Genomic DNA, 27680 nt, shown 5'->3' on the forward strand with positions numbered 1-27680 from the left:
TTTAGAGCAGAATTTTTTATAGTTTATCAGTGTTTATTAAAATATTACGAGTTCACCAGACGACTCAAACTTCAAATGTTCGCTTATTTTTCGTCTTCAAGTATCATATTAATCTTCTTTATTAAAAATAAACACTGAAACTTTTTTTCGGACACGTAATGGGCCTATGAGTCGTTTTCCTAAATTGTTGTTGTATTTTCTTTGTTGCTGCATTTTTGTTTTGAAAAAAATTCTTTCGTCTCCAACAATAGGACCAATGAACTATTTACACTATGTGGCGGTTCCCCGATCGCATTTCAACGATTGGTCAGCGGAGTCGGGAGTTTTTTGGTAAGGTAGACCAGGGTGGTCCAAACCCTGTCATGCTGATACATTCCGTGCGGCTCACCGAACAGTTTCAGCGTATATTTGTATCTAATGGTGGAACATTTTAGAGTTTTTTTTTATAGCTATTCCAACTGGGGTCGGGATCCCGAGATTCAAACGCTTTGTGCCTTTATTTTAGTAAAAACACTCCTCTGTTTTTAATTAAGCGTCGGCCATGTGACAGTAGTGACGAAACGCAGAGCCGACTTAACGCCGCGCAATCCAGTTTTTTTCAGCAAGGTCCCGAAATACCAACTTAGACGAACTGGGTTGGTATTTGACGATGGCACTAAGCTTGCTCACGCTGCAAGTTTTTAAATTACTCAATATAACAATTCGTAATAAAATGAGTGTCGCAAGAAAGGTGACATAAGGAAAAACACGGCGGAAACGTATTTCCTTGCCCACCACACAGTGTCTGGTTTGATTTCAAGTGATATCTGTCACGAAAGAATATAATTTGAAGCAACATTAAACGCGAGATGCGTAAAATACAACGGTAATTTTCGGGAATTAACTTTAAAATAACTGGAGGCTTTATATATCTACTTTAAAAGAACGTCACCCATGCAACATAATAATAGTCTGATTAGAACTGTAAACTCTCGTTGTTTATTAAATTTAAAGTAAGTAAACTCGCGATATTTCGATTAGTTTTGGGTTTTCTCCGACTTGCGGACCGCGAGACTTCCTCAAAAGTTTTTGCGGTCCTTCAACCTAGCACCTTGAACCACCCTGAGGTAGACTACTAGGTACCGGTAAAATTTCAAACTACAGTTGTGACTCGTATCCTTTGGTATTTCGATTCACGTTGAGACTGAAGGCATGCATCTTTATTGTCACACTCCCTCATGATTAGAGCTCAACCGATATATCGTCCCGATATTGCGTGTTTGCCGATATACCATATCGGCAGTAAACGGCAGATTAATTGTACGCGGCTCGCCATAAGAAAAGCGTTGTTAAGCGCCACAGAATATGATTTTACAGAAGTTGTTGGAAGCATTTGAAGAGAGATTTGACTACTTACAGAAATTCGACAGTCTATTTAAAAATTTTATGTGTCCATTTGGGATTCGCGTAGGAGAGGCCCCACAATATATGCAACTTGAGTTGATCGATGTCCAGTCAAGTACGGAACTGAAACACTTGTTTCAAATAGAAAACTTCTTATTCTACAGTGAGTATATCGATGAAGATAAGATGCGTATTGCGGCGGCAATAGGAACAACATATTTGTGCGAATCTTTCTTTTCGAAATTGTAAATTATGAAGTCAAAGCATACGAGTAAGCTGACAAACGACAATTTGACAGGCCAGTTACGTTGTGCGGTATCAAAACTACCCGTTAATATTAAACAGTTGAGCAATGACATTCAAAAGTAAGTTTTGCACTAGGTGAAAGGAGAAAATTGCTGACTTTATTATTTTTCTTTCGATTTTTTATGCCAATGTATAGTATTGCTTGAAAATTTAAGCTTAGTAAAAACGTTTGCGGCCCACAACCGATTTCACCATGTGAAAGTGACCCGCGACACTAAAAAGGGTGGAATTAGATCACAGCCAAAAGAAGAGCAACAGAATAAAAACTAGTCGCGCAAAATCGACTGTATGAGGTGAAACCGCACAAGCGGACCAGTTGGCAATTTCAGCTCCGCAGGCTACTCAACCCGGATTCAATATGGAACGATGAACTGATTTAATAGTTAGCTCACCATTCTATTATCAAGCTTAGTTTAACAAGGACAAAATAACATCAATTTAGATTTAAGATTTCATTCCAATAATGTCGCCTGGCACCAAATCAAACATATTCTTCCCTTTCTTCATCCAAGGATACCATATTATTCTATTATTATTTTAATTCAATTTGGAAAATTCATAACAAAGCTTCCCTTTATAATTTATTTCTCTATTACATTGTACTTTTATGCCTTTCTTGTCCACCGACTAAAATGCAATTTTGATAAGTTCCCTTGAAATGCTTTTACCAAGTTCTTTTAAGATAATTTTCGGCTGTATTTAGAACCAGAAAATAGAATATGAACAGAAAAACAGTACCTACGAATTTGATATATACATAACATTATCGCATTTCACCAAAGCTTGCACGGTTACATTTTTGCTAGAATAGCCATAGTGGGCTGAAGACACTATCACCCACGAGTGCTGCATATCATATATGCGTAAGTAATCGCACTCAATACTTCAATACCTATCAAAAGGGGTGCATGCGGCACATTTTTGTTTTAGGGCCGGTATGGTCTTGTGCATACATCTCATCTTCAATATTGATAATCGTCAACTCTTTTATTTTCCTTCAACGAGACGAATAAACATACATACAAGCGGCGGAACCGGGTGGGAAGAGGAGATAGAAGAATATAGCAGAGTGAGTGAGTGATACAGAATAATTAATGAAATGATATCAGACCGCAAAAGGGAGAAATACGAAGTCCTGGGAAACGTGAGAGAAGGCGATGTTGATAGGTGAAAACATTAAAGCGGGCAATACAGAGGAAAGGGTGAAATAAAAGAAGAAAGTGGTATATGCTCAATATTTAAACGAACGGTCTTTGGAAAGCATAAGGAATAAAATAAATAATATTCGTTTCAAATATACAAAATTTTCAAAGGAAAATAAAGCAATGTTTTATTTTTAAAGGACTTTGCGTTAAAGACTTTTTGAGTATAGGTCGCTTGGGAATTTCCAGAGTTAATTTGCCATTTGTGTGTAAGTTAGACTTAGGATAAGGATAGGATTTACATATTTATCCCGGGGGAGAGGAAAACCGACAACACGGCTTAACCATATGGCGAACCACGGCCTCTCGCCCGGTTAACATTCCATGTTCGGTATGGGATTAGTTAGTTCTTTGTTTCGGAAGCATGAACTTGATGGTGGAGAAAGCCGTAACCGATCAGCGGTTACGTGAACCACCCTACGACGGCTAGGAGTCCAGCCAATGGAGGGTATTCATTATCGCCACTGAGCGTCGCCATTTTGTTTTTATGTGGGCATGCGCGGGAGAGTACTGTCTTCTGCTTCCCCGCGACGTTGGACTGGTTTGGGCTTTTCGATTGCAATGGCGGCTCGTGCGTCTGGTGGATCCAAATTGCATTGCTGCGTACCGTTGTGTAATGGCGATAGCCGTTACTCACCACACTTATCGTTCCACTCTTTCCCCAAAAATGAAAAAATGAAGAGAGCGTGGATTCACAGTATTCGTCGCGATCCTGGTAAACATTTTCAAGTAAGTCAGTATATTGTGGCAAATATTTTTTTTCTTCTGGTTTTAATTTTAGTTTTGACCCTGATTTTCTCTTCTCGCTTCTACTTTAGGTATTAGGCTATTATCTATGTGGTTGTAGGCCATATGTGAGTGTATATAAGGTGAGCACAGCCCACGACTTTCTTTTGCAGTTTTAGCAACAATTAATTTAACTAATGATTTGGTTTCTACGAAACTAACTACTTATCCTTCTTCTATGCTTTTGTGCCGGCGGGTCGGTATGCCTATAATGCAAGGATGCTGTAGCAAGAGTAAAGATAACTATCCTAAGTGATTTAAGAGTCTTGCTGTGAGTCTTAGTGTGCAGCAAGATTCTTGAATCACTTAATTAAATTAATTTAACTTCTGCTCTTTTCAAATCTTAGTTAGGGCTCTTCTGATTCTGTAGACTAATAAGTGTTTATTTTGTCAATATCTTCCTGGTGTACTGATTATGGGAATCAAGCTAAACTTGATAACCTATATTATTATTAGGTGGCATACATTAATTCCTTGAAGCCTAGCTTCACTTTAGTTGGTGGTATTTATTCAGTTCTTATCAGCTAGTTTATTTTGACTTATTAAAACAGATTACACCAAGCACGCGAGTTTGTGGCAACCATTTCAGACCCGAAGACATATATGAGACGCCTTCTGGTCGACGCCGTTTGCACCACAACTCAGTTCCATCAAAATTTAGTTGGACAAAGTTAATTGCAGAGAGACCACTGCCAAATAGACTGAGGTAAAACAGAATATATCATTTTTTAAATTAGACTATACCACCATACTAGTATCAAACCAAAATTTAAAATTAACAAATTTGAAAAAATATTTTGACAGACTATAAAAGTCGAGAATATCAGGGTGGTCCAACATTGTCGGCTCCGCGGGCCACAAAATTATTTTTGCATTGTTCGCGGGCCACAATAGTGCCAAGAATAGGTAAACAGTGCAATACAAAATAAACACTCTCATTGTGCAAACACATAGTTATAAGACATAGCCCGTCTGGCTAATAGAATCCGTATTCGGTTCTTAGTTTTCTATGATGCCTACATTGTTAGCATATATTAAGACAAAAAAGATAGAAAGCCAGATACTAATTTAGACTACCAAGCACATCATTCAACTTTGCTAGTTGCCTCACAGCTAGCCATAACAATAGTCAATTCAGTGCCATTAGAGATGTGAAAATATTTTTCTGAATAATTTTATTACAAAATGCGATTTTTTGATTCTCTCCGAATGTGATGCGGGCCACAGATAATGGAGCGGCAGGCCACATGTGGCCCGCGGGCCTGGGTTTGCACCACCCTGGTCCAGATTCAACTCATTTGAAAAAAATGACTCAAATCTTTTTGTGAGTACACAAACTATACATGCAATGCAGAGGATTCAATACTTGAAGCTGTAATTTGGGTACAATATGACTTTTCACCGATATCTGGTTCATCATATAATTGAGCCGTCTTATCATCCTTCCTTTCCCCAGGATGAATATGTGATTTCTTTGCTAATGAATTTTATTATATTTGTTCAGAACCACTGATGATGCCACTGTACCAAGCAGTCTGAGTTTTAATCACATTAATCCTGCTCAAGTGGATCACAACTACTGCATTGTAGTGAAAACAGCTGAAGAAAGACTTGAGCAAGCTTTAAACGAAATTGAGAATTTATTAAAAACTCAAGTTTCAAAGCTGTCAATATCTAAATTCGGTATGGAACGTTTCAAGGCGTCAAGCCCCATGATTAAATATTATACTGGCTTTAGTTCCTATTGTTTATTGATTGACTTTTTCCACATATTGTTGGACTGTGCTAACTCTTTAACACTATGGTCTGCTGTAAGCGAAGAAGTTTATAATGGAAGTAGCGATTTTTTAGACCACCATTGTAAGAAGCGATCGCTTCCACTGGCTGATGAACTGTTTTTTTTTTGTGTCGTCTGAGACAGGGCTTTGATGAGATCCATCTTAGTGATGTTTTTTGCATATCACAATCCATTGTCCCTCGGATAGTTATCACATGGGCTAATTTTCTTTATTTTACCTTGGCATCTATCCCAATTTGGCCTACTCGTGTGCAGGTTTATGAAAATATGCCACAGTGTTTCAAAAACCAAGGTTATGGATCTACACGCATAGTCCTTGACTGTTGTGAAATTTTATGCCAGTCACCATCTTCACTCATGCTCCAAAGTGAGTTTTTTTCATTTTATAAAAACCATACAACATTAAAATGTTTATTGGGTATTGCTCCCCATGGTCCAATAACTTTTGTCAGTTTATTATTTTGCGGTAGCATATCAGACAGTGGAATAATCCGGAGATCTGGAATTTTGAGTTTGCTTGAAAGAGGGGATTCCGTAATGTGCGACGAAGGATTTGCCATCAGGAGCTTCTTGGAAGTGAAAGGTGTGGGTCTAAATATTCCTCCATTCAACTTTAACGGGCGGTTCACATATGAGGAGGCATTGCGGTCCAGCAAGATTGCTTCACTTAGAGTCCACGTAGAACGAGCAATCAGAAGGGTGAAAGAATATCAGTTATTCAAAGGCAGAATACCACTGAGTATGCTGGGAACAGTTTATCAACTATGGACCGTTGTTTGCTTATTAACCAACTTTAGCGGTTCTTTGTTTTAGAAGTAGGTATTTAGTTTTATTTTTGAGTTTTAGTTTGTTTATTGTTAAATAATTATTTTTAGTTCGAGCAGTTTAGTTTATCAAATACATTCAGGACATATTTTATGTCCCTTTAAAAATCTTAGCTTTGTTAGAATATACAGCAGAGGGTGTGGGTGTCACAACATTATATTAGGTTAACAGTAAAAGAAAAGGGAAAATTCAGAATAGCCTTTTGTACTGCCTCTCACCTGTTTTCAACAAATTGCACTATGGCGAATACACAAAATACTAATTTATTGAAAAATAGTTGAAAGCCCAAAGCAACTGGTTACTACATTCTAAATTTAAAGCAATAAAATACATAAATGCCTAGGCAAGTTTTTTCTCTTGATATATAATTATCCTTCAGACATTTCACAAAGTGAAAAATTTTTGTCCTCAAGATGACATGTTTGTTGCAACCGTATTTATGAAATGATCATAAAAAAAAAAGAATTCCAGACGCATTTGTAGGTCCAGAAAATATGCATCATCAAAATATATGCGATCAATAAAACATGCACTCGAAGGTAAAAGAATAATGATGTCACACCACTTGAATCCTGTGATTCCTAAACACCCCTTTATTTGAAAATAATAATCATGATTCATTTTCAATGTCCATTCCCCTTTATTATTTTTAAAAAGACAAGAAACCTTGTCAAAAGTGTCAGACATAGGGCATTTGACTTATAATAAGCCATAGCATAGGTTGCCATCACAAGATAAATTCAATGTGTTTACAATCTTCTCTGCCCAAAGTCAGATTTTGCATCACTTTGTGTTGCATTTCTGTTAACACCGTGTTAGTCTGTGGAGACAAACTAGACAGAGGGAGAGAAGGGAATTCAAAACTTTTCTCATCACATATCTGCTGATATGCTAGAGGACTCCCAAATGGTGCTTGTCCAAAATTTGTTGAAATACATACAACAGAAGATGGATTTGACGGCAAAATTGTATTTAACTGAATATTATATTGACTAAAATTTAGAAAGCTCTGCCATTGCCTGATTCTTCCAGGTTTGTGTAGAGTGCTGCGAATTGTTCTGATGGATTTCGAACATGGATTTTGAATAATAATTTTTTGGATAGGCAGCTGCTTGAATCCTTCGCTTCTTGGATGATGCCATGATTGTAATTGCATAGTGCCAGTAATAGCTGGGGGGAATTTCTTTAGTTGGAGATTGCTGAAATGCGCAGTGCAGTACAACAATGCTAAAGAATGACAGCAAATTGCTTCTCCCACTGTACAAGAGCAAGTAGCACTCAGTACATTGTTCGGTCGCAAAGTTACAAATAATGAATGAGGTGGCTCGTTTTTTCTTTGTGATCGATAACATCTTGCCTTCATTGAAAAATTCTGACCATCTTGGAAAACTGAAAATAATAATGCATATTAGTGATAAGTTACAGCTTAATTTGCTTTCAATGGTTGTTGCATATTCAGCATGGTTTAATCGAAACCTAGGTGTAATGAGATCAGATAGTTGATTTATCTCAAACTCCTTCATTGTACAAAAATGCCAACAGCAGACGGAGATTCTAGGAAAGCTGTGTAAATTATAAGCGGCCCCCTGCCTTTTAGATCCCCTATGAAAATAAATAGGTAAATCCTGAATAGCCCATGAATAAATGTACATCACAAGTCATTATTTACTGACGTTCTTAATGCTTAAAATTATAACAGTGGTTACGGCACATGTGACATCATCATGTCCCGCTCGCTGAAAAATCTTACTTGCCGTACCTAACTTACCATACCTTTGTAATCGTGGATGAAAGACTCCCAGAAGTATTTGTATCCTCTCTTGGCGCTATTTTCATTCCCAGCATGCTTTCAGCATATTCTGTAACGTCATCAAAACTAAAATCAGGAAGATATTTCAAATCGTCGCTAAAGATACGCTCAGCCATTACACAGACAGATAAAAAAAACGCGCCAGAGTAAAAATCGCGAAGTCGTCGTCTGACGTCCTGCTCACTATCCAGTGGAGGCGCTGAAGAGGTGAATACCCTCCTCTCGCACATAACTATCCCCGCATGGGATTCGAACCTGCGAACCCACGCAGAGTAATCAGGGGTGCGGTGGCGAGCGTATATAATTATATAATTCCGTCCTAATTCGCTCTTCTTTCGGCCATTTTGCGCGAACGGCTCTGAAGAGCGGAACAAGATGATGAGCAATTTTGCGTCATGCTCTAGTAAATATTGATGTGTCCATTAACTCTAGTTGTCATCGGATCAAAATATAGTCAAATCTTTTGTCACCACGCGAGGCTTTTTGTAAAGGGGTTAACGAATTTATTCCATACGGAAGCATTAACGGATTTCGAAGTAATACACTGGTAAGTTTATACGAAAGTTACCGGTCAGTTGTACTGTCAATATATCTTATTAAACCAAAACGTGTCAGGAATGCCAGTTTGATAATGTTACGGAACGCGGGCAGAAAGGCGCACGTTCGCTAAGTTGTATTGGAAACTTTTGGATAGGATTTTACATTTTTATCCCGGGGGAGGATGATGTGTAGACAGATAATTCTGTAATTTGGTACAATGATGAGTTTCAACATTATTCAGTATCCACCGGTTTATCATACCCATGCACTCAATTTGAGTAATTTAATGTTCACTTCTTATAGCAAAGATAAAATAAATATTATTTTAATAATACTGTAATATGATGTTCAATCATATTATTGCTGTTGCATTTTTTGTGTCAACAACATCAGCATTATTTTCATCATGCAATATTCCACCTCGTTTCTGGTGCGATTCCAAAGAAATTGCACAAAGCTGTGGCATGGAAATTCTATGTGCAGAATGGTTCTGGAAAGATGGTTCAAACGCTAAGCCAGTAAAGGTGGATGTTTACTTCGAATCCCTATGTCCCGACAGCATTGAGTATATTGTTCAAATGCTTTACCCAACTTGGAAAAAATTTCGTGACTCGGATATCATGGATTTAAAAATGTATTCGTATGGCAATGCAAACGAAACAAAAAATCCAAACACTGAAATGTGGGATTATACTTGCCAACATGGGCCGAGAGAGTGTGTTGGAAATCTTATCGAAAATTGCATTCAATATTACACTAATTATAATATCATGAAATATTTCCCGATATTTTACTGTATGGAGTCTGCAGAAGATCCCGTTAATGCAGCTGAAAAGTGTGTGACAAATGCTGGACTTCAATGGTCTGAAATAAATAAATGTGCGAGTGGTCCAGAAGGAAATGCACTCATGCATAAAACCGCCATGGCAACAGATAGCCTCAAACCAAAGCAGATATATGTACCATGGGTAGTTATTAATGATAGGCACACGAAGCCATTGCAAAAGGATGCTCTGAATAATCTGCCAAAGCTTCTGTGTGACACTTATAGAGGAACAAAGCCAATTCAATGCAAGGATTATGTTGGGTCTCATCCTATGTTCCATTAAATGGCTTTTGTTTGAGTTATAAAGTTGCTAGGTTTGCTATTTCAGAGTAAATCATCAATCATTTATGTTATAGAATATTACCTATGTGTAATTATAATATTTTCATTTTAGTGAAATTGCTAAAACTCACAAAAACGCAGAATGAATTATTAATATTAATGTAATGAATAAGATTTATCAAGTCAAGGTGATTATGAAATTTATATTTATTTAGAATAGATAAGTATTGGGAAATTGAATTTTAATGAATGTGTATTAACTGTGTTTACTGTTTTGTCTTTTATTGTTGAAGTTAAATCTGTCCTTTGTCGCTTCCAGACAAATCATTATTATGAGGGGTTCATCACATCGCAAAGGTTTGAAACATCTGGACTAAATTGTCTTGCTTTGCGGGTAAATTTCATTGATTAGCATTGATATGTACTTTAACAGTAGTTATGGGAACTTAATGCAATGATATTTGGGATCTACAGCAACAATTCTACATTGAAATCCCATCCTCTAATGTCCAATGTTTCAATCGTTGAAGTGAAAGTATATACTAGATTATTATTATTTTTTAAACTTGTAAAGGGGTAAAAAGAGTTGAAAGCCTCAAAACTGGTTAGAGACCTCACCTCAAATCTTAAATATTTTTTCAACGCTGTTGTTGCATTGGTTTTCTCTCATAATTTCTAGTACATCTGTGCCCCATTAGTCATTATTAAGCATTTTATCCTTCTAATAATCTATGGTTGGATTACCTCATTTGAAATTATTGTGCGGATTTTATTTCATATTCTTTCACAATTTATGTTACATACTGTGAGTGTCAACTACCATCGTGCATGAAGCATTTTTTTTGTCCTTCCCGTTTCAGTGTTATTGTATCAAACTCATCTCTGTTGTTAATTGTTATCCCTATAGGCCTAGTCAAGATGCCTATTAAGTGAAGATGTCCAATGTTTCAATGGTCAAAATGGAAGTATATACTAATTTTTTATTTGTGAAACTCGTAAAGGAGTAAATAAAACAAAGGTTGAAAACTTCAAAACTGGTCCGAGACCTCAGATCTAGAATTTTTGTAACGCTGTTGTTGCACTGATTTTTCTTCATACCATCTAGTACAGTGGTTTCTCAAACTTTCTAAGCCGCGCCCCCCTTTTTGGAATTTGTCCCGCGCCCCACCTCAAAAATAACTAGATACTAAAAGCTACAAATAACAGATAGTAATGCAAAAGTATGTGTTATTGAAAATGCTTGGATAGAACATAAATAATGGAATAAATGAAAAGGTTTAATCACAAATATGGCGGGCAAGATCAAACCTAACGAATGTTTTTATTTTTAATTAGCTTCACGCCTCTCAAAAAATTGTTTACGCTCCCTATGTGGGGGTGCCCCACTGTTTGGGATCCACTGATCCAGTACATCTGTGCCTCATTTTGCAGCATTATTACCTCATTTGAAAGTATTGTGGGAATTTTTATTTCATATTCTTTCACAATTTATGTTACATACTGTGAGTGTCAACTACCATCGTACATGAAGCATTTTTTTGTATTGATGCTTTTTCCGTTTCAATGTTATTGTATCAACCTCAACTCTGTTGGTATGTGTTATCCCCATAGTCAAGATGCCTATTAAATTGAGATTTGAATTAATATTGTTACTCAAGAGAAATTAATAAAGATTTTTGTCAGTAATGTATAATTTATTGAACGTTTGCCTTTTATTCTAGATAATATAAACATTATAGGTCTTATACTCTGTAATTAAAAGCAACAAGAATGTCTTTTGATCACTCTAACGATGGATTCTATGCTTCGTCCTATGACCAAAACCAACAACAACAATATGGTGGTTACGATCAATCCCAGTATGGAGGTTACGGAGGTCAAAACCAGTATGAGTATGGCCAACAAGCTTATGGCGGATATGGACAACAACCTATGGTCCCGAATTCCCCTCCACAAATGATGACGCCGCAAGAACCAGACCCTGGACAAAGAAATGATAACTATACTGGAGGGTTTGATGAGGAACCGCCACTTTTGGAAGAATTAGGCATAAACTTTGATCATATCACGAAAAAAACTTTTGCTGTGTTAAATCCTTTCGCTAACACAGACCCAAGTATAGTTAACGAAACTGACCTTGCTGGCCCTCTGTGCTTTTGTTTAGCACTCGGCGGAACTTTACTTCTTGGAGGAAAAGTTCAATTTGGATATATTTACGGAATTGGCGGAATGGGAGTTCTTGCAATGTACTTGTTACTCAACTTGATGACAATGGATGGCGTTTCAATTGGATGCGTTGCTTCAATTATTGGTTACTGTATTCTTCCTATGGTTATCTTATCATCAACATCGCTTATCTTATCTTTACAAGGTCTTGTTGGTATCCTGTTATCAGTTTTAATTGTGGGATGGTGCAGCTTATCAGCTTCGAAACTTTTCGTTTGTGGACTTAATATGGAATCCCAGCAACTACTGGTTGCTTATCCATGTGCCCTATTGTACGGTGTATTCGCACTGCTAACAGTGTTTTAAACTGGACATTTTACAATTTAGCATGTTTAAATTGATTGTAATGAAATGGATTTCAAATCATAAATATATCTATAGGTCTTTTAACATTTCAAAGCTTGTTATTGTATGTATAAATCAACAACGTAGATACAATAAATAAATTACAAGATGAGATAAGACAAGATAAAATAAATTGAAAAACCAACAAATCAACCTGCTATTTCAAGTAGTTTCTATATCGGATATTAAACGCTGATTACTTCAAATAAATCAACTAAAATGTTCACTCAAGACTTCTCTATGAATTTGTTTTTTGCTCTTAGTTGAATAGTTATATACGGTGTCCATAAAGTCTCTTTGGAATTTCAATTTTTTTATGAAGTCAGTTCTCAATTTATCTTGACCAGGTTTGTTGTTTTTTCATCAATAATCATTTAGGTATTTTTACTTCATTTAATACATCTGTGAGGGCCAAAACAATATATGGTATCGATAAATTCCCTTTACAACCTCCAAAATTTTGAGACTTTATGGACTCCTTATATTTAGGGACTTTCTAGACTGTGTTTCCTGTTTTGTGGCCACAAATTCTAGTACTGAAAACCACTAAATTCTTATTGGGAAATACTATCCAATTAGAACTACTTACTAGTAAATTAAAGCGTAGATTCTGATTTTTATCGTTTCAACTTCCAACATAGTTTCATTTTCTATGAGGTTAACTTATGCCTGCTTTACAAATAGTTGCTTTGTGCGTCACTTGGTCGTAATATTTGAGTGATATAATAGATACATATTGTTTATATATTTAAGATATGGTAATTTTCCTTGAGCTTTATTATTCTACCTCAGAATAATAACGGAAAATCAAGAAAGATCAATCATCCTTAAACCATAGTTTGTGAATTGCAATTATAAAAAGAATTTTACTTGGAACTCCCGTAGTGTGTGTACCAGGTTAGGATTAGGCCATAATTTTCTGTCCAATTTTCCTTATTTTAGTTTTATTAAGAGTTCAGGGACTGTCTGTGTTAGCCAAGTGAATATACCCCATGCCCATAGGTTTTAGTCCCTTTACACAACTTGATGTGAAGCCGGCAAACAAAATTAGTATTGGTATACACACTTCTGGAGTGCCTTTAACTTTTCATATCTGTCACACATGAATAATAACAACCTATCAACTGATGTAGTTTTTCATCTGAATCCTAATTTCAAAGATGGTTTCATTTGAGAATGATTTAATTGTTATTAGCATATGTATCATTTTAATTGATAATAACTTGAATAAATGTCTCTCATTGTAAATTCAAGAGATTTAGAAAATTATAAAGAATAAGCATCCTTCCTGTTACCAAGCTGTTTGTATAATGCTTAGTAATAAAGAACATTTCCTGATTAAAACAAATTTAGTCATTGTCTGTGTATTAAGTTTGTAGAAGAAGCTTTGTTATGAAACTCAAATCTTGTGTGAAGTTGGGATAGAGTATTCAAGACTTCTTAAGTTTAGTTTTCAGAAATTTAGAAACAAAATTCAGTCACTAGAAGATAGTTTTTCTCCTATGTGTGAGATGATTGAGATGTGTTAAATTTCAATGTTGACTGTTTTATTTACTTTAACAGTTGGTAAATTTTCTGTTTTATTTTAATTCAGTACTCAAGTAGCAGAATTTCCAAATAATATAAGCATATATTATAGAATATGTATAGATAATGATGTATTTTGCTGATGTAGCCATGCATTTCTAATTTTAAAACTCAAAATGCGCTTTCTAACTATAAAATAAGCTAATATACATCTATCTATATTTTTCTATAATGCTCAATTGGGAATAGATTGGGTTTAATCCACCTATGTGACTCTTAAATTAATCAATAATTCGAAATACTATCCAAAATGTGAAGGTCACTTAGTGCTGGTATTAATAAATAGTAAATTTTTTTGCTTTGGACAATATCCTGAAAATCAAAAAAAGTACCTTAAATAGTGCTTGATAAAATGCAGATGCCGATTATATTTTTACAATTTATTGTGATATAGTTTTTCTCGGAACCATACAATATGGTGTAAAGGTTGCAAATACTATTCTGTGTAACAGAATCGATCACAGTCCCATATTCCAAATTAGTGTGTTGCATTCATTATTCATTTATCGTGAATATTTGAATGCTTATTATTATTATTATAGTCGCAATTTGAGTTTACATTTTCCATTCAGTCATAGCCAGATGTCAATTTGCTTTTTGAGTTCCAAAAACACGTACGTGTACATCAATGTCATTATGTAAAAATGTTTTTCTACAGCAATACCAACAAATGTAGCTTTAGTGACACTTGGTCCTTGAACGGCAATTTTGCAAATCAAATTTTGTGCCTTCCTATAAATAGAGGTAATGTTGAACTGTATTAGTTTGCTTTGTGAATGAGCTGTAAGGGTAGGCCTATATAAATATGTTTGGCGTCATTAAAGTTGACAGCTGAAATTTTGTAGATGTAAATTAAAAGACACAAGTTGGTGGATGGTGGTTTATCATAAGGATATTCTTTGAGTCAAAAAAGTCAGAATTAAAAAGAGATAATAAATAAAGCAAATAATTTACCATTCCAAATACATCTGGGTTGGAATATTTTTGACATCCTAAAGGCTCAACTTTCATATTCGTCTCTTTGTGTTTTATGTGCCAACTCATTCGTGGTGGTGGAAAACAATGCAAAACTTAATAATAAGTGCAGATTCATAAAAAAATGATCTTCAGTGACTCATGGGCTGGTTTTATTAGTTTTAGTTTATGGCCTCTTCACAATAAATTTTTATTAGTTTCATGTGGGATTTCATGTTGAGTTCATTACATTTTATGACTCTTTCTTAGTATTTTGATTCATAGTATAATTGTACCGTACCCATTTGTTGCTTTTGCGTAACATTTTGGTGTCCGTTTAGATCAATATATTTACCATTAAACTTTTTCCTTCTACTGCTTGGTGCTTTGTGGTCCATGGGGCTCACTGATATTCTGTGAGTCAATATAGATTGATTTCTCACTTCATAGTTCTATTATTTTTTGATCGTCATTCTTTTATCTGTTGGCTTGTTAGTCTTTTAACTTCCTGGTATACTGTATGCGATTCGACTGTTGTATACATTTATGTGCTGTTATTTTTAATTAGTACAGAATGTCATAGGATAATGTTACATTTTAAAAAATTTGGTGATGAAAAAATTTCAGAAATTCACTTATTTTTGGTCGGTTTTGCATGTTTGTGCCTTAATTAATTTTCTTGACCTACCTATGTGTATTACTGTATATAGTTATATTTATGATGTAAATAATCTAAAATGTGAGAAATTTTTTCGAATTATTTTTGGTGAATTTCACTTTGAAAAATACATCGATGGATACTGGAAGAGATTTTTAATAAAGGTTGGCGATATCAACTCATTCACTTTGTCAAATATTTTAATGTTTTCAAAAATAAAAATAAAAGTGTCAAATTGTTGTGTATTAAAAATAAATTATCTCATTATATGGGCAATGTGTCTTGTTATTTCTACCATTTTTGTGATTTCTAACTTGTATCCTCCTGTACTTTTCCGAGAATTATTCACGTAAAATTTCTCACATTGTAAAGATGTAACTAACATGCTGTTGTGTCTAAATTTCCAGATCAGATATAAAATGTTAACGTAGCTTTATAGTTGTAGATTGCTTCTCCATTACTATTCTTCATTGAGGGGAGGGAGGCTCATCTGAGCGAAAAAAAATATTCACTATGGAGGGAAATTCTCCTTACATCACAAATCTTGTAAATAGCATTATTGGTGTCAGTGTTCTTGCTATGCCATTTTGTTTAAAACAAGTAAGTATAGGATTTTATCATTATTTGAATCGAAATATTTTAGAATTATGTCAATTTATTAAATTTTATTTTGAATTATTTGTCCCTATTTTTAGTGAGATTTTTTAAGTTTTCGTTTTTAAATGAATGAACCAGATATTAAATACCTTTGTATGCAAGTCATTTTCGACCTCAAATTTTAATCTCTTGATAAAAAATTGGTCGGAAGGAATTTTCAGTTTCAATTGAAAGTTCTTACATCAACACCTATCTTGTTTGAGCATCGATCTGAATATGTTGCTAAAATTATCAAATTTTGTCATCAAATTCAAGTTCGCTGGCTTTTTCAGTTTATTGGAAAATTTCTGACAACCATCATTTTCATTTGAATGTCTGTATAAATAAATTACCGTAATAAAATTATCAAAACTTACCAACGTATCCTAATACCCATGATTTTATATTTGTGTCAATTCATACCAACATTATAATAGGTATTAAATGCTTAATATTTCCACCTATTTACTTAGCAGCCTATATTTGTCATTTATTATCAGCATGTTTCCTTGTGCCATCTGCTTATTATTTGAACAAGGGTGGGTGGGGCTTGTGATGACATCTTAGATGGTTTCATATCAAAACAGGATTTGGTTTCTTTGTCATTTCAGTACTAGGATCTAATGTTATGATTGATGGTGTCTTATAAGACAAAATCAAGTTTACACATTGTTTGGTTATGATTTTATTTGATCCCTATTTCAGCAGTTTGATATTAAAAGGGATATTCGATTACTCTGTTTTTTTAGAATCCTATCAAACTATTAACCTTGGTTTTGAATAATAATATAGATGGATCTATTTGATTTAGAAATCATAGGAGATTCTAAATGTTTCTCTAAATTTGTCAAAAAATCAAGTTTGGTAGAAACAATAATTTTAGTGCAAAATGACAAATTATACTTAAAGCATAATTCAATTGTAAACATGCTGAATTTTACAGATAAAAAACCACAATACACAATTCTGGGTTTCTGAATTCTTAAAAAACATGTTTTGAATAAAGAATGAGTTGCAGACACTGTTCAAAATTATTAATAAAGTCGAAACACAATACACTATTTAGTTCATTAGAAATATGAATATCATAGACGTTTCAACCGCTTAGTGTAGCCTTTTTATTCCTTGTTACAGTATCTTTACAGTCGGTGCTAGACACATACTACCTCAATCAATTATAAATAAACCATTTTCTTTTTATTTATTGAATTATGAATATTTCTATTTCAGTGTGGAATCATCCTTGGCCTAGGACTCCTGTTTGGTGCAGCTTGGTTGACGTATATTTCATGCAGTATGCTTTCTAATTCAGCCTTTTATAAAAGAAGACGAACTTATGAATATTTAGGTAAGAATTGTGTGCTTCTGCTATCACTAAATCCAACCCAACAGGAGCCTGTGAATATTTAGGTAAGGGTTGTGTGTTAGTAATATCAATAAAATTCAACCTAACAGGAGTTACACGATTTCAAACACTAGCTGTATATAATCCGTTCCTATCAATTCTGTATTCTTATTATTTTAAAAAAGTTATTTATAGCCTTTCTTCTGGAGAAAGTACTGTCACATATTAAGCTTTCAGCTTTCTTACCCAATTTTTTACATCGTCAAATTGAGTTACGGTATACAAATTTTTTCCTGCTCAATTACGAAAAACTAATTTGTGACAGCGTCCATGGTTGTCCATATTGTTGGGCAATATTCTGCACTTTGGCCCCAATTTTTCTTAGAATGCAAAGTAAATATGTTCTTTAATTTCAGCATTATATACATTAGGACCAACAGGAAAATTCACTGTGGAACTGAGGTAAGAATATGAAATATATCTTTGCTAATATCCACTTTATAATGGGTCTACTGGGTTTGCGAAGACTAGAATATTTATGGCTTGGCCCCTTTGCCTACATCCTAAGTGGAATGATAGCTTGGCGGTGTAGCGCCTTAGAAATACGCTCGCCACGGCACCTCTGATTATCTTGCGTGGGTTCGCAGGTTAGAATCCCATGTGGGGTTAATTATGTGCGAGAGGATTGCTGGACTTCTTGCCGCTGCTAGGTGGTTCATGTAAATTAAACATGTAAAGTTCAATTCAAAGTTGTGAATTTCACAAACTAAAACTAAATTTGGGTTTCCTACTTTATGATTTCTGTGCCAGGATATTTTTCACTTTTACCTCTTTTACAGCATGATTGGTATGATGCTCGGAACTTGCATCGCATTTTATGTTGTCATAGGAGATTTATCGAATGGGATATTGTCGAGATTTATCGATGGTGCAGTAAGTATCATTAACTTTTAGTTGAAATTTTGGTACTCTCGAAGTGTGTGTACCAGGTCAGGGATAGGCCATGATTTTATTTCTATTTTCCTTATTTTAGTTCTATTACATGTTCGGGGACTGTCTGTGTTAGTCAAGTGAATATGCCCCCTTACTCATAGTCTTCAATCCCTTTACACAACTTGATGTAAAGTAGGTGAACAAAATTAGTTACCACCATATTGGTACACATACTTCTGGAGCGCCAAAATTTTAAATTAAATCATAAATACCACACAATTCAGGAATCTTGTACTTGAATGCATATTCGAAAAGATTTTTTAAAATCCGGCAACTAGCATTTTAATCAATTCAGTGACCTTTGAAATTCATATTAAATCATATTCTTCGCAAGTTAAGATGCCAATTTTTCAATGAATGCTTTTTATATGAAGAATAAGGGTATTAGTTTGAATCTAATTATAAGTGAGGCTAAAACTGGGTTAGGTTGTAAAATTATAGGGTTATAATGGCTTTAACTGTGTTTCCACTCCAATGCACTACAGTGGGTTCGTTGTTTCTAGTAAGAAATTTAAACTATAGTTTGGTAATACTTTGGTTCTGCTTGAATAAGTGGGTTTCATGCATCAATGAATTTAAACGCCTAAATTGTTATTTAGGGTGCACATAGCTTGGAATTAAAATTCCTTTCTATTTGATCTTGCTTTGGAAAGTTTTACTGCTTTAATTGTATTTAACAACATACCACCAGATTTTAATTTTTGGGTGGCCCTTCATCTCTCTGAACAAGACATATGACTAGTAGACACTTTTACGTGAAAATCTAATTGTCACAACTCACAAATCCTACTTAAACTTTGGGTGAGGTAATGGCCATTAGAAGTTCTGGCACTGACCAGGGACTATACCGACAGTCTATACCCTGCAAGGCTAGCAAAGTAACACCAGTGTGCTAAGCCATTCCAACTGACAACATTTTTGTTATAATTTCTATGTTCTATTTTACCTATTTTGGATTGTTGACTGGTCCACATTTATTTAGTCTATTAAGGCTAGTTGGTCAGGGGAATTTCTACCCCAAAAACGTTTTTCAAAATCTTTATTTTGTGGCATTCTTTTCTACCGATCTGTTCCTTGACAAATTGGATTCAAAGAACTTCAAGTCTTCTTGTATATGTGAAAATATTATTTTAAAACATTTTTCAGAATAGTATATTATCTGGTTCTGACCGTTCTTGGCTTGTAGCATGTCAGAGGATCATTCATAATTTCTCTATAACTAATAGATTTGTTGCAAATTAGGTGAAGACTTGGGATATTGTGAATAAACTTGTACTAAAAGCATTTTTCCTTGTTCCAGGATCCACACACACTGAGAGTCTTCACTATAATATTTTGTGCATTATGTATCGCATTACCTCTCGCAATGATGAAGAATTTGTCTGTTTTGAGTTATTTTGGATTCTTCAGTCTTACTTTTTATTTGGCTTTTGTTGTCGTGGTAAGTTATACTTTAGTAGTTTTTTGGGAGTGAGATATTTTCAGATTGAAAAATTCCTAAATCTGAATATTCTGGATTCTGTGTTTTTGAATAAATAAAAGAAGCTTCAGATTGTAAATAACAGAGTAAAATGATTGCAAAATCGAAACTGTTTTTAGTACTCAGGAGTAGGGTCATAGCCTTTAGGGGGGGAGGGTGTGCGAATTAACAACTTCGGAAACTTCCTGGCTACACCCCTGTCCAGGAGTTGAAATCCACCAGATTTATGGCAGTGCATTACGTGCCAGCGGCTTTCCAAATTTCAACTGAAAAGTGAGGGACACTCGTCGTAGAAGTGGCCGCTGAAATGCAAGAAGCTATTGAAAAATATACAAGTTTATGGCCATGCACAACGTCTGGAAATTTTCACTCAGAAGTAAGGAGGGCCTATTTGTGAGAAAGCTATACATTTTTTTAATGTAAAATATCATTCTTTTTTACAGGTCATTTTAAACGCTGTCAGTAATGGATTGTTAAGCTGGGAATGGATATCGAAAGTGAATTTATGGCGACCGGCAGGAATGTTTCAATGTCTACCCATCTTCAGTCTTGCGTATGCTTGTCAATGTCAACTATTTATTGTGTATGATTCATTAGAAGAACCTTCAGTCAGAAGAATTGAAGATATTGTTTCAAGTGCAATCAAATTTGTAACTGTTGTGTATATGTCTGTGAGTATGAAAATTTTGATGTGAAATGATTGGTACACATGTAGTATGTAAATCAAGATGGTGGACACCGGAACGTAGTATGTGTACCAGGTTAGGGTTCCAGGTTAGGGATAATTTCATAGGGATAATGTGTACCAGGTTAGGGATAATTTCAGGCACAAATACTATGGCAGTCACTTGCCTGGTCCCCGAACTCTTAATAGAACTAAAATTGGGTTAAAATTATGGCCTAACCCTAACCTGGTGCACATACTACGTTCGGTGTCCGCCATCTTGGTTCAAATACTACCTGATCGCCAATGATTGTAAGTTATTGCTTTACGAAAGGGTCTGATTTCGTGGGTTTAATAAGATCTCTTCATCAAACCCTGTGTCCATCAGCTAACAGTAGCCAATGCTGGACCGAGAAAGATTTTGGCCCTTTTGAACATATTAACTAAATATCAGTGACAGCTTTTCCTTCTTCAGATACAAACTTCTAAGTCTTTCTATTAGCCTGTTACAAACTATATTGGATATATATCCCCAGGCGCGCAGCCAGGATTTTCAAAAGGGGGGGGGGGGTTCATAATCATAAATTCCCATTACGGTCTGTAACAGTCTTCGTATTACGCGCTCGTTAAAGGGACGTCTTTTCAGCGTATAATGATTATTCTTATCGCGTGAAATACTCAATCTCTGACAACTACAAAATTCTAAAATGTGTTTATATATTAGTTTAATTGTGTCCAACGTAACTTCGCGGTTGCTTCTTCTTAGTCAAAATTAAAACATTAGTTCTGTGAAATGACACGCGATCGGTGGACATAAAAATATGAGATAAACGGTGTATTTAATTTTAATACATATTTTTGGAATCTTGCCAACTCGTTATCGCCGTTAGAAAAATCTCAATAACTGATTTAAAATCCCGAAAAGTACAATTTTATTTCGTACAATGAAAATGCATATGAAGTATATCGTTAAATCAAAAATACATATTCATCGCCGCTATTACACCAGTTGTTAAAAGAGCCGACGTTTAAAACGAAAAATGATTTTTCTGTTGTGCAAAGTAATCAATTCGTGACCCATAAGGGCATATTTAAAATGTCTTGCTTTATTCATCTAATTGTCTTCAATTTAACCAGCGTTTGCGTCGACAAAACAAAACAATTTTTTACAATTCACAATTTTAAAATACCTCGGCCATTTGCCGACATAAAAATAAAAATTTGTGGTAACTGCCAGTCGCCTATCATATATTGTTTTGATCCGTATTTTTTCTATTTTGCAAATTCGACAAATTTGAGATGTGCTTGTAACATTGACTCCGTTCAATCGCAATGCTGACACTCCGATTATTTTTAAAGATAAAACCTCCTGAAAAATCCGTAAATCTGCTGTAAATTCTCATGGAGTAAAATTTATTTCAGTACAATAAAAATTGATGGATATACTTCGGATTAATTATCTTAAATATCCCTTACCCTCATGTTTATGTGGATTCTAATTCAATAGTTTTCAAAATATGAAACCGGCTGCTTGTTTAGAAGGAAAGTGAAATATCTTTTTGCCTATACAGGTTAGACAAGAATACCGTAATTTATTCGAATTATTCGAGTATTCAAATTTGGACTAAACAGATTGCAAAATGGCTGGAATTTCATGAAGACTAACACCTCTGTTTATAGTGTGAACAGGCATCCCACGTGCCACAACCCGGCCCGCCAACCCATTTAGTGTCGCACTTGTTAACACTCAGTTTTTTCATCATCAAGCATGCAATCCTAATACGACAGTTTATGTTTAAAAATGCTCTTACATAATGATTTTTGGTCGCTGTGTTCTTCTGCCCTTTCGCCCGGTACCTTTATCACCAGAAGGCCAAGCCGCCGTAGTCGAATTCTCTTATCATGCCCTTCTCGTGGCGCTCTGGTTGTCTCTAATTTTTTTTCTTCGTTGTGCACATGGTAAAACTACATGTTTTTGTTGCCCAACTACATGTCTCAAATTGGTCATATTACCCACCGACAAAAAAATGGTGCACAACCCTGGTTCATACTATGTAGATATAGGATATTGTTTCTAATACATCATTGTTTTTGAATGACAGAAGTTGCTTATTCGTGGCAACGCCATCCCTCGTTAAAGCCATTATTAGGTCATCTTGTGCCCACTACCTTTTTAAATGTGTAAGTAACTCGAGATTAGTGGTTCCCAAACTTTTTAGGCCTCACTCCCTTTTTAGAATTTCTCAAGTCTCGCGTCCCACCTAAAAAATAACTACGGTAACTTACAATAAGCTACAAATAACAGATGTTTCATTCAAAAAATATGTGGATAGAAAGTGGATATCCAAAAAAAAGAAATTCAAATATCCAAAATAAGGCGGGCAAGAGCTAGTCTAAAAAATTTTTTTGTATTTTTAATTATCTTTACGGCTCCATTGTGGGACGAGCCACTGTTTGAAAACCACTACTCTACTCTAAATTAAGCCAGATCTGAATCCAATAGTGTCTGCTTGAGGCATAATGAAAGTGAAACATCTTTTTGCTTTCACAGGTTGGATTCTTTGGCTATACAACATATCAAGAACATATAGCTGGGAATCTTCTTGTCAGTTTTCCTTCAAATATGCTGCTGGATTTCATCAAACTTGGTTTTGCGATGTCTGTTGTCCTCGGATTTCCTCTCATTATATTTCCATGTAGACAGAGTATTCATACATTGTTTTTTGGAAAGGTGGGTTAACGTGTTGGGTGTAACTATGTTAACATTACAGGTTAATGTTCTCAGGGTGAAAACGCCATACCTACCTAGGGTGTAATAAAATTGATGACAAACTGTAACGGTTATTTTCCTCAAAAAATAGCAGCTTCTCACTTCAGTGGCTGCTTATTAAACAGAACCTTGTTGAGATTGAGAATGAAGGTGGGAGAACGCACTATAAGATAGCATTGTTATTAGTGATGAAATAATTTCAAGTCTTGCATCCCATTTCTGTGAGGTAAATTTGGCCCAATTTAGATTCTTCAGACAAGTAAATATCAGCAGACTCGACTATTGTGAAATTTGTTTGAAAATTGCGGGTCTGGCACTCATTTGATAAGTCTGAGTGATATAACTTTGGTCAAGACTTTCAGGCTCTCATATATTTGGCAGTTTTGATTTGTGCCATTGTGTGATATTGCACTTAGTACACTTGGTTCCAATAAAGCCCTTAAAAGCACTAATTCAATTAAATATGAAACTAGGTGCAAAATGTATGTTCTGAGATAGAGCTTACATCTCTTAATTCACCCAACAAATGTGTTATAAATCTATTCAAGCTGAATTGGTAAATGGAGAATGGACCTTTCAATTTGGATTATGGAAAAGCTTCTATGTCATTGTGGCATAACACAATAATTTCCCACTGTGAATGTGAGGACTTGTGCTTTAATTGTACATTATAAAAGAATCTGTGACCTTTTCAAATTTCAAATTAATGCTGAGAAATGTCATCACATTTATTCAGATTCTTAAACTTAATATATAGGGTGTCCATAAAGTCTTAAATTTAAAACTGCAAAGGGAATTTATCGATGCCATAATATATTGTTTTGGCCCTCACAGATATATTAAATGAAGTAAAAAATACTTAAATAATTACTGATTATAAAATAACAAACGTGGTTAAGATATATTGGGAACTGACTTCATAACAAAATTGAAATTGTCAACTTTTTTGCCACAATATAAATACCATTTAAAATTTTTGAACAAAATCATAATTTTACCAAACTTTTCGGATAATAATTCATCACTCCTTCCTCTATTTAGCATTCAATTTTAATTCCAAAAATGATAATTTTTTTGTTTTCAGCCTGTTGGTGAAGGACTTCAACCAAATACCTACATTCCACCATTTTTATTCAAATCAATAACTCTTACCATTGTGTTGTCAACAATGACTGTTGCTATCATGATTCCTAATGGTGAGTTATATTATTTTGTCACAATGTGTACTTAATCAAGGAAGAATTTATTTAGCTTGAAAAATTTTACTGAGCCATACCTCGACCAATCAATGAACTTACAGTGCGTCTTGAATTTCTGATGACAAATAATTAGTGTTTAATATAAGCGCACTTGAGTTTTACAATAGGATTTTGTGCATTTTCAAATTCAGACAAGCGTCTTTGATTTCCAAATCTTGAATTAGCTAATGTTTTATGCATCTCTGAAATTCATGCTTATCTTAGGATAGGATTTTCATATTTATTCTGGAGGAGAGTAAGGACAGGGATTCTAAGAAATTCGAACACACATACCGGTAAATGTTTATACTGCTTTTTACCTGCTCGGCAGAATCATAGGCGTTTCAGCAAAGTTTTCCGTAGCGCTTGCTCAATGCGCCGCGTCAATCATTGAGCCGTCTTACTTACGACTTTCTGTAATGGATGTTCCCTGGGCATCGATTTTCTTGTTTATTTCCGTAACAGTGACCAATCAGCAAAAAGTCAGCGATTGTGTAACAGTTGTAATTTTTGCTCCTGCTCAGACAGATTTTCGAGCATGGTTATGAACATTGTCTTGTTTTCGTGGTTATGCGTGGTAGTTGTCAGTTTTCAGTTGTGTATCCAAAAATTAGTTGTAATTGAAGTAATTTAGTTGTCAGTATATCTTACAATGAGCTTTAGTTTAGTTGTAATAATCAAAAATTAGTTCCGGAAAAGCTGCGATAGACTAGACTAAAATAAGCTACCAGTACCTGTATGCGGCCGTGGTTGTATATTTTAATAAAATTTATGGTTTGGCGCATGAAAATCAGTTTGTGAGAACCGACTCTCTAGAACACTCGCAAAATAAGAATCCTGAATTTAGCAATAGTATAGTATAGGAAGAATTTTTCTGGGGTCAAGGAAACAATCCTTGTCACTGTACTCTATCAAACTTCGATGCTGTTGAATAGTATTTGGGTTCAGTAATGAGTGATATAATTGAGCAAATAAGGGTATGATAAGTTGATAACTGATAAGTTTGCAAAGCAATTACCACTGATGTAGTTTTTTATTTGCCGTGCAAACACTCCCTAAGTGTAAAAATAGATTTGGACTTTGATTTGTCCACAAATACGCTAGGAACTTCAGCACTTTGGACTTTGGTTTTTATGATGTTCATAACACTCTTTATTTTATGTGTAGTATGATATAAAACAAGTCATTAGATATGGCAATTCTCCATAATTGTCTTAAGAGTATTCTGGAATGATGCAATGTAATTGATATTTTGAATAACCCATGTATTTGTAACGAAATAATAAGTTTACTATTTTTTTTTAAATAACCTTGACAAAAATGTGAAAATGAGTTTAGCAAAAATAAAACAGTTTTAATTATCCGGGTATTTATAATACATCTTTCAAACTATTTTCATTCAATCATATCTTTGTCATATTTATTTGAAAAATATTTCTATTTGAATTACCGTAGTGTTGATAAAATAGGAGACCCTATTAATCATTGCAGCTTTTTCAATGACGACAAAGGCCATAAATCCATTCTTATTAAGTATCTTAACTGTATCCAAAAACATTTCTGATTATAACTGAACAGAGTATGTACAATGTATTCACATTGACATCATTTGTTGGTACCCCTGAAGTATGTGTACCAGGTTAGGGTTGGGCCATAATTGTATTCCAATTTTAGTTCTATTACGAGTTCGGGGACTAAGCCAAGTGACTCTCATAGTATTTGTACTTAAAATTATGGCCTAACCCTAACCTGGTACACATATTGCGTTGTCCGGTTCCGGTGTCCGGCATCTTGGTATGCTAACTTCAGGAGCGCTCCTTTGTCTTCTTTACGAATATAGAGCTCAGCTTAAACTTTCTTAATTAAGCTTCCTATAATTTTACGACGTAGCATCTGCTGATTGGTCATAGTCGGAATAAAAGTGTGGGAACCATCTCTATCAAATATTATATAAATCATTTTTATTTATATAAACAGCCATTTCAGTGCAAAAATTGGTAATTGAAAGAAATTGTAGCTTTAACTTTTTTTGACTTAAACTAATTTTGTCAGGCATCTCTAGTTGTGTTATTTATCTCATAGAATATGTTGGACTTGGAACACATTTATTTTGGCCTAATATATATTTTATATTCTGGTACATTGTACAGCAGGGTTCAGCAACCTTTTGTCGCTCGCGTGCCAAAATTAATGTTGCAGGTCTTTGGCAGGCTGCACAAATTTTTAGAAAGCTGAAAACCAAACGGATGATACTTGTTATAATAAAAATCAAGCAGTAATACATCTCTTGAATAGAATATAGATTTATTTCCTCATTGCCTTGCATCTCGAAAAATTCTATTTGAATATTTTCCGCGTCATTGAACCCTTTGCACTTAGCATCAACTTTTCTGCGTTTTGTTGCCATTTGTCTAATTATAATTAAAGTATAGGCTCATTAAACGAGTAATTGTAAATTATATACTTGTTCAATTATGATAAAATTTAGTCCACACTGTTAAGTAACGAATATAATTGTCAAAACAGCTGTTTTGTTACTATAATTCAGTAAAGCGTCGCGGGCCGGATCCGGCCCGCGGGCCGTAGGTTGCGGAGCCCTGTAGTACAGTCTACACATCACAATCCAACTCAATTGCTCAAGGAATTTGTTGAGGTTGCTTTTAAATTTAGTTTTGGCACGAGGGGCACGAGGCTTATTGTTTTCCACATTTACTTTTGTAACACTATAGATATCGTTTATAGAATTTTTTACGTCACACATACATGGTCCGCCAGTCCAGGTGGCGACATTTTTGGCCCTTCGTCCAAAACCTTGCCTAACCCTGGCCTACACAATAGTTCTCTTGGAACTTATCAGAGAAGTCTACAAGCTTCTCAATTACCTGTATAAAGGTACACGTGTTCATCCAGGTTTTAACGCTGACATCACTTGTCTTGTTTATGATTTATAGATTAGCTCATACAATGTCATAATGCCACTAATCTGTCTATGATGTCAAGAGCCAAAACATCTTCTAAACTGGTTA

At 34.8% G+C, this 27680-nt stretch overlaps 3 protein-coding genes, 1 long non-coding RNA gene and 1 pseudogene across 6 annotated transcripts in view; 4 read left to right on the top strand and 1 right to left on the bottom strand.

Annotated features, from left to right (window-relative positions):
- Positions 1-3409: 3409 nt before the first annotated feature.
- LOC144432040 (uncharacterized) lies at positions 3410-5914 on the top strand. The gene is made up of 3 exons (XM_078120051.1): positions 3410-3620; positions 4229-4383; positions 5182-5914. The coding sequence occupies exons 1-3, from the start codon at positions 3453-3455 to the stop codon at positions 5591-5593; spliced, it is 735 nt and encodes a 244-aa protein (XP_077976177.1). The 5' UTR covers positions 3410-3452; the 3' UTR covers positions 5594-5914.
- Positions 5915-6557: 643 nt separating this feature from the next.
- LOC144432121 (uncharacterized) lies at positions 6558-8274 on the bottom strand. Its single transcript, XR_013480400.1, has 2 exons — positions 8074-8274; positions 6558-7689 (listed from the first exon to the last, which is right to left on the bottom strand). It is a non-coding gene; the product is annotated as an uncharacterized LOC144432121 (long non-coding RNA).
- A 392-nt stretch (positions 8275-8666) lies between these two features.
- Positions 8667-11480, top strand: LOC120340648 (gamma-interferon-inducible lysosomal thiol reductase pseudogene; annotated as a pseudogene).
- Positions 11481-11527: 47 nt separating this feature from the next.
- On the top strand, positions 11528-15936 carry LOC120340649 (protein YIPF5-like). Its single transcript, XM_039408963.2, has one exon. The coding sequence runs from the start codon at positions 11529-11531 to the stop codon at positions 12288-12290; it is 762 nt and encodes a 253-aa protein (XP_039264897.1). The 5' UTR covers position 11528; the 3' UTR covers positions 12291-15936.
- Positions 15937-15988: 52 nt separating this feature from the next.
- Positions 15989-27680, top strand: part of LOC120340647 (putative sodium-coupled neutral amino acid transporter 10) — a 31823-nt gene continuing 20131 nt past the window's right edge. For all 3 annotated transcript variants that reach the window (XM_078119788.1, XM_078119789.1, XM_039408960.2), the window contains exons 1-8: positions 15989-16128; positions 17395-17512; positions 17926-17971; positions 18349-18442; positions 19803-19943; positions 20426-20653; positions 23198-23377; positions 24501-24612. In XM_078119788.1, coding sequence (XP_077975914.1) covers positions 16042-16128; positions 17395-17512; positions 17926-17971; positions 18349-18442; positions 19803-19943; positions 20426-20653; positions 23198-23377; positions 24501-24612 — 1006 coding nt within the window. In that variant the 5' untranslated portion in view covers positions 15989-16041. The remainder of the gene's footprint in view (positions 16129-17394; positions 17513-17925; positions 17972-18348; positions 18443-19802; positions 19944-20425; positions 20654-23197; positions 23378-24500; positions 24613-27680) is intronic.

The sequence above is a fragment of the Styela clava genome, chromosome 14 (genome assembly GCF_964204865.1).
Source record: "Styela clava chromosome 14, kaStyClav1.hap1.2, whole genome shotgun sequence".
In the NCBI taxonomy this organism is placed as follows: Eukaryota; Metazoa; Chordata; class Ascidiacea; order Stolidobranchia; family Styelidae; genus Styela; species Styela clava.

Excerpts from the sequence above, each read along its gene's own strand:
- LOC120340649 (XM_039408963.2), top strand. The coding sequence starts at position 11,529 with ATGTCTTTTGATCACTCTAACGATGGATTCTATGCTTCGTCCTATGAC.
- LOC144432040 (XM_078120051.1), top strand. The coding sequence starts at position 3,453 with ATGGCGGCTCGTGCGTCTGGTGGATCCAAATTGCATTGCTGCGTACCG. Across the intron at positions 3,621-4,228 it reads ATCCTGGTAAACATTTTCAA|ATTACACCAAGCACGCGAGT; the intron begins GTAAGTCAGTAT and ends TTATTAAAACAG. Across the intron at positions 4,384-5,181 it reads CCACTGCCAAATAGACTGAG|AACCACTGATGATGCCACTG; the intron begins GTAAAACAGAAT and ends ATATTTGTTCAG.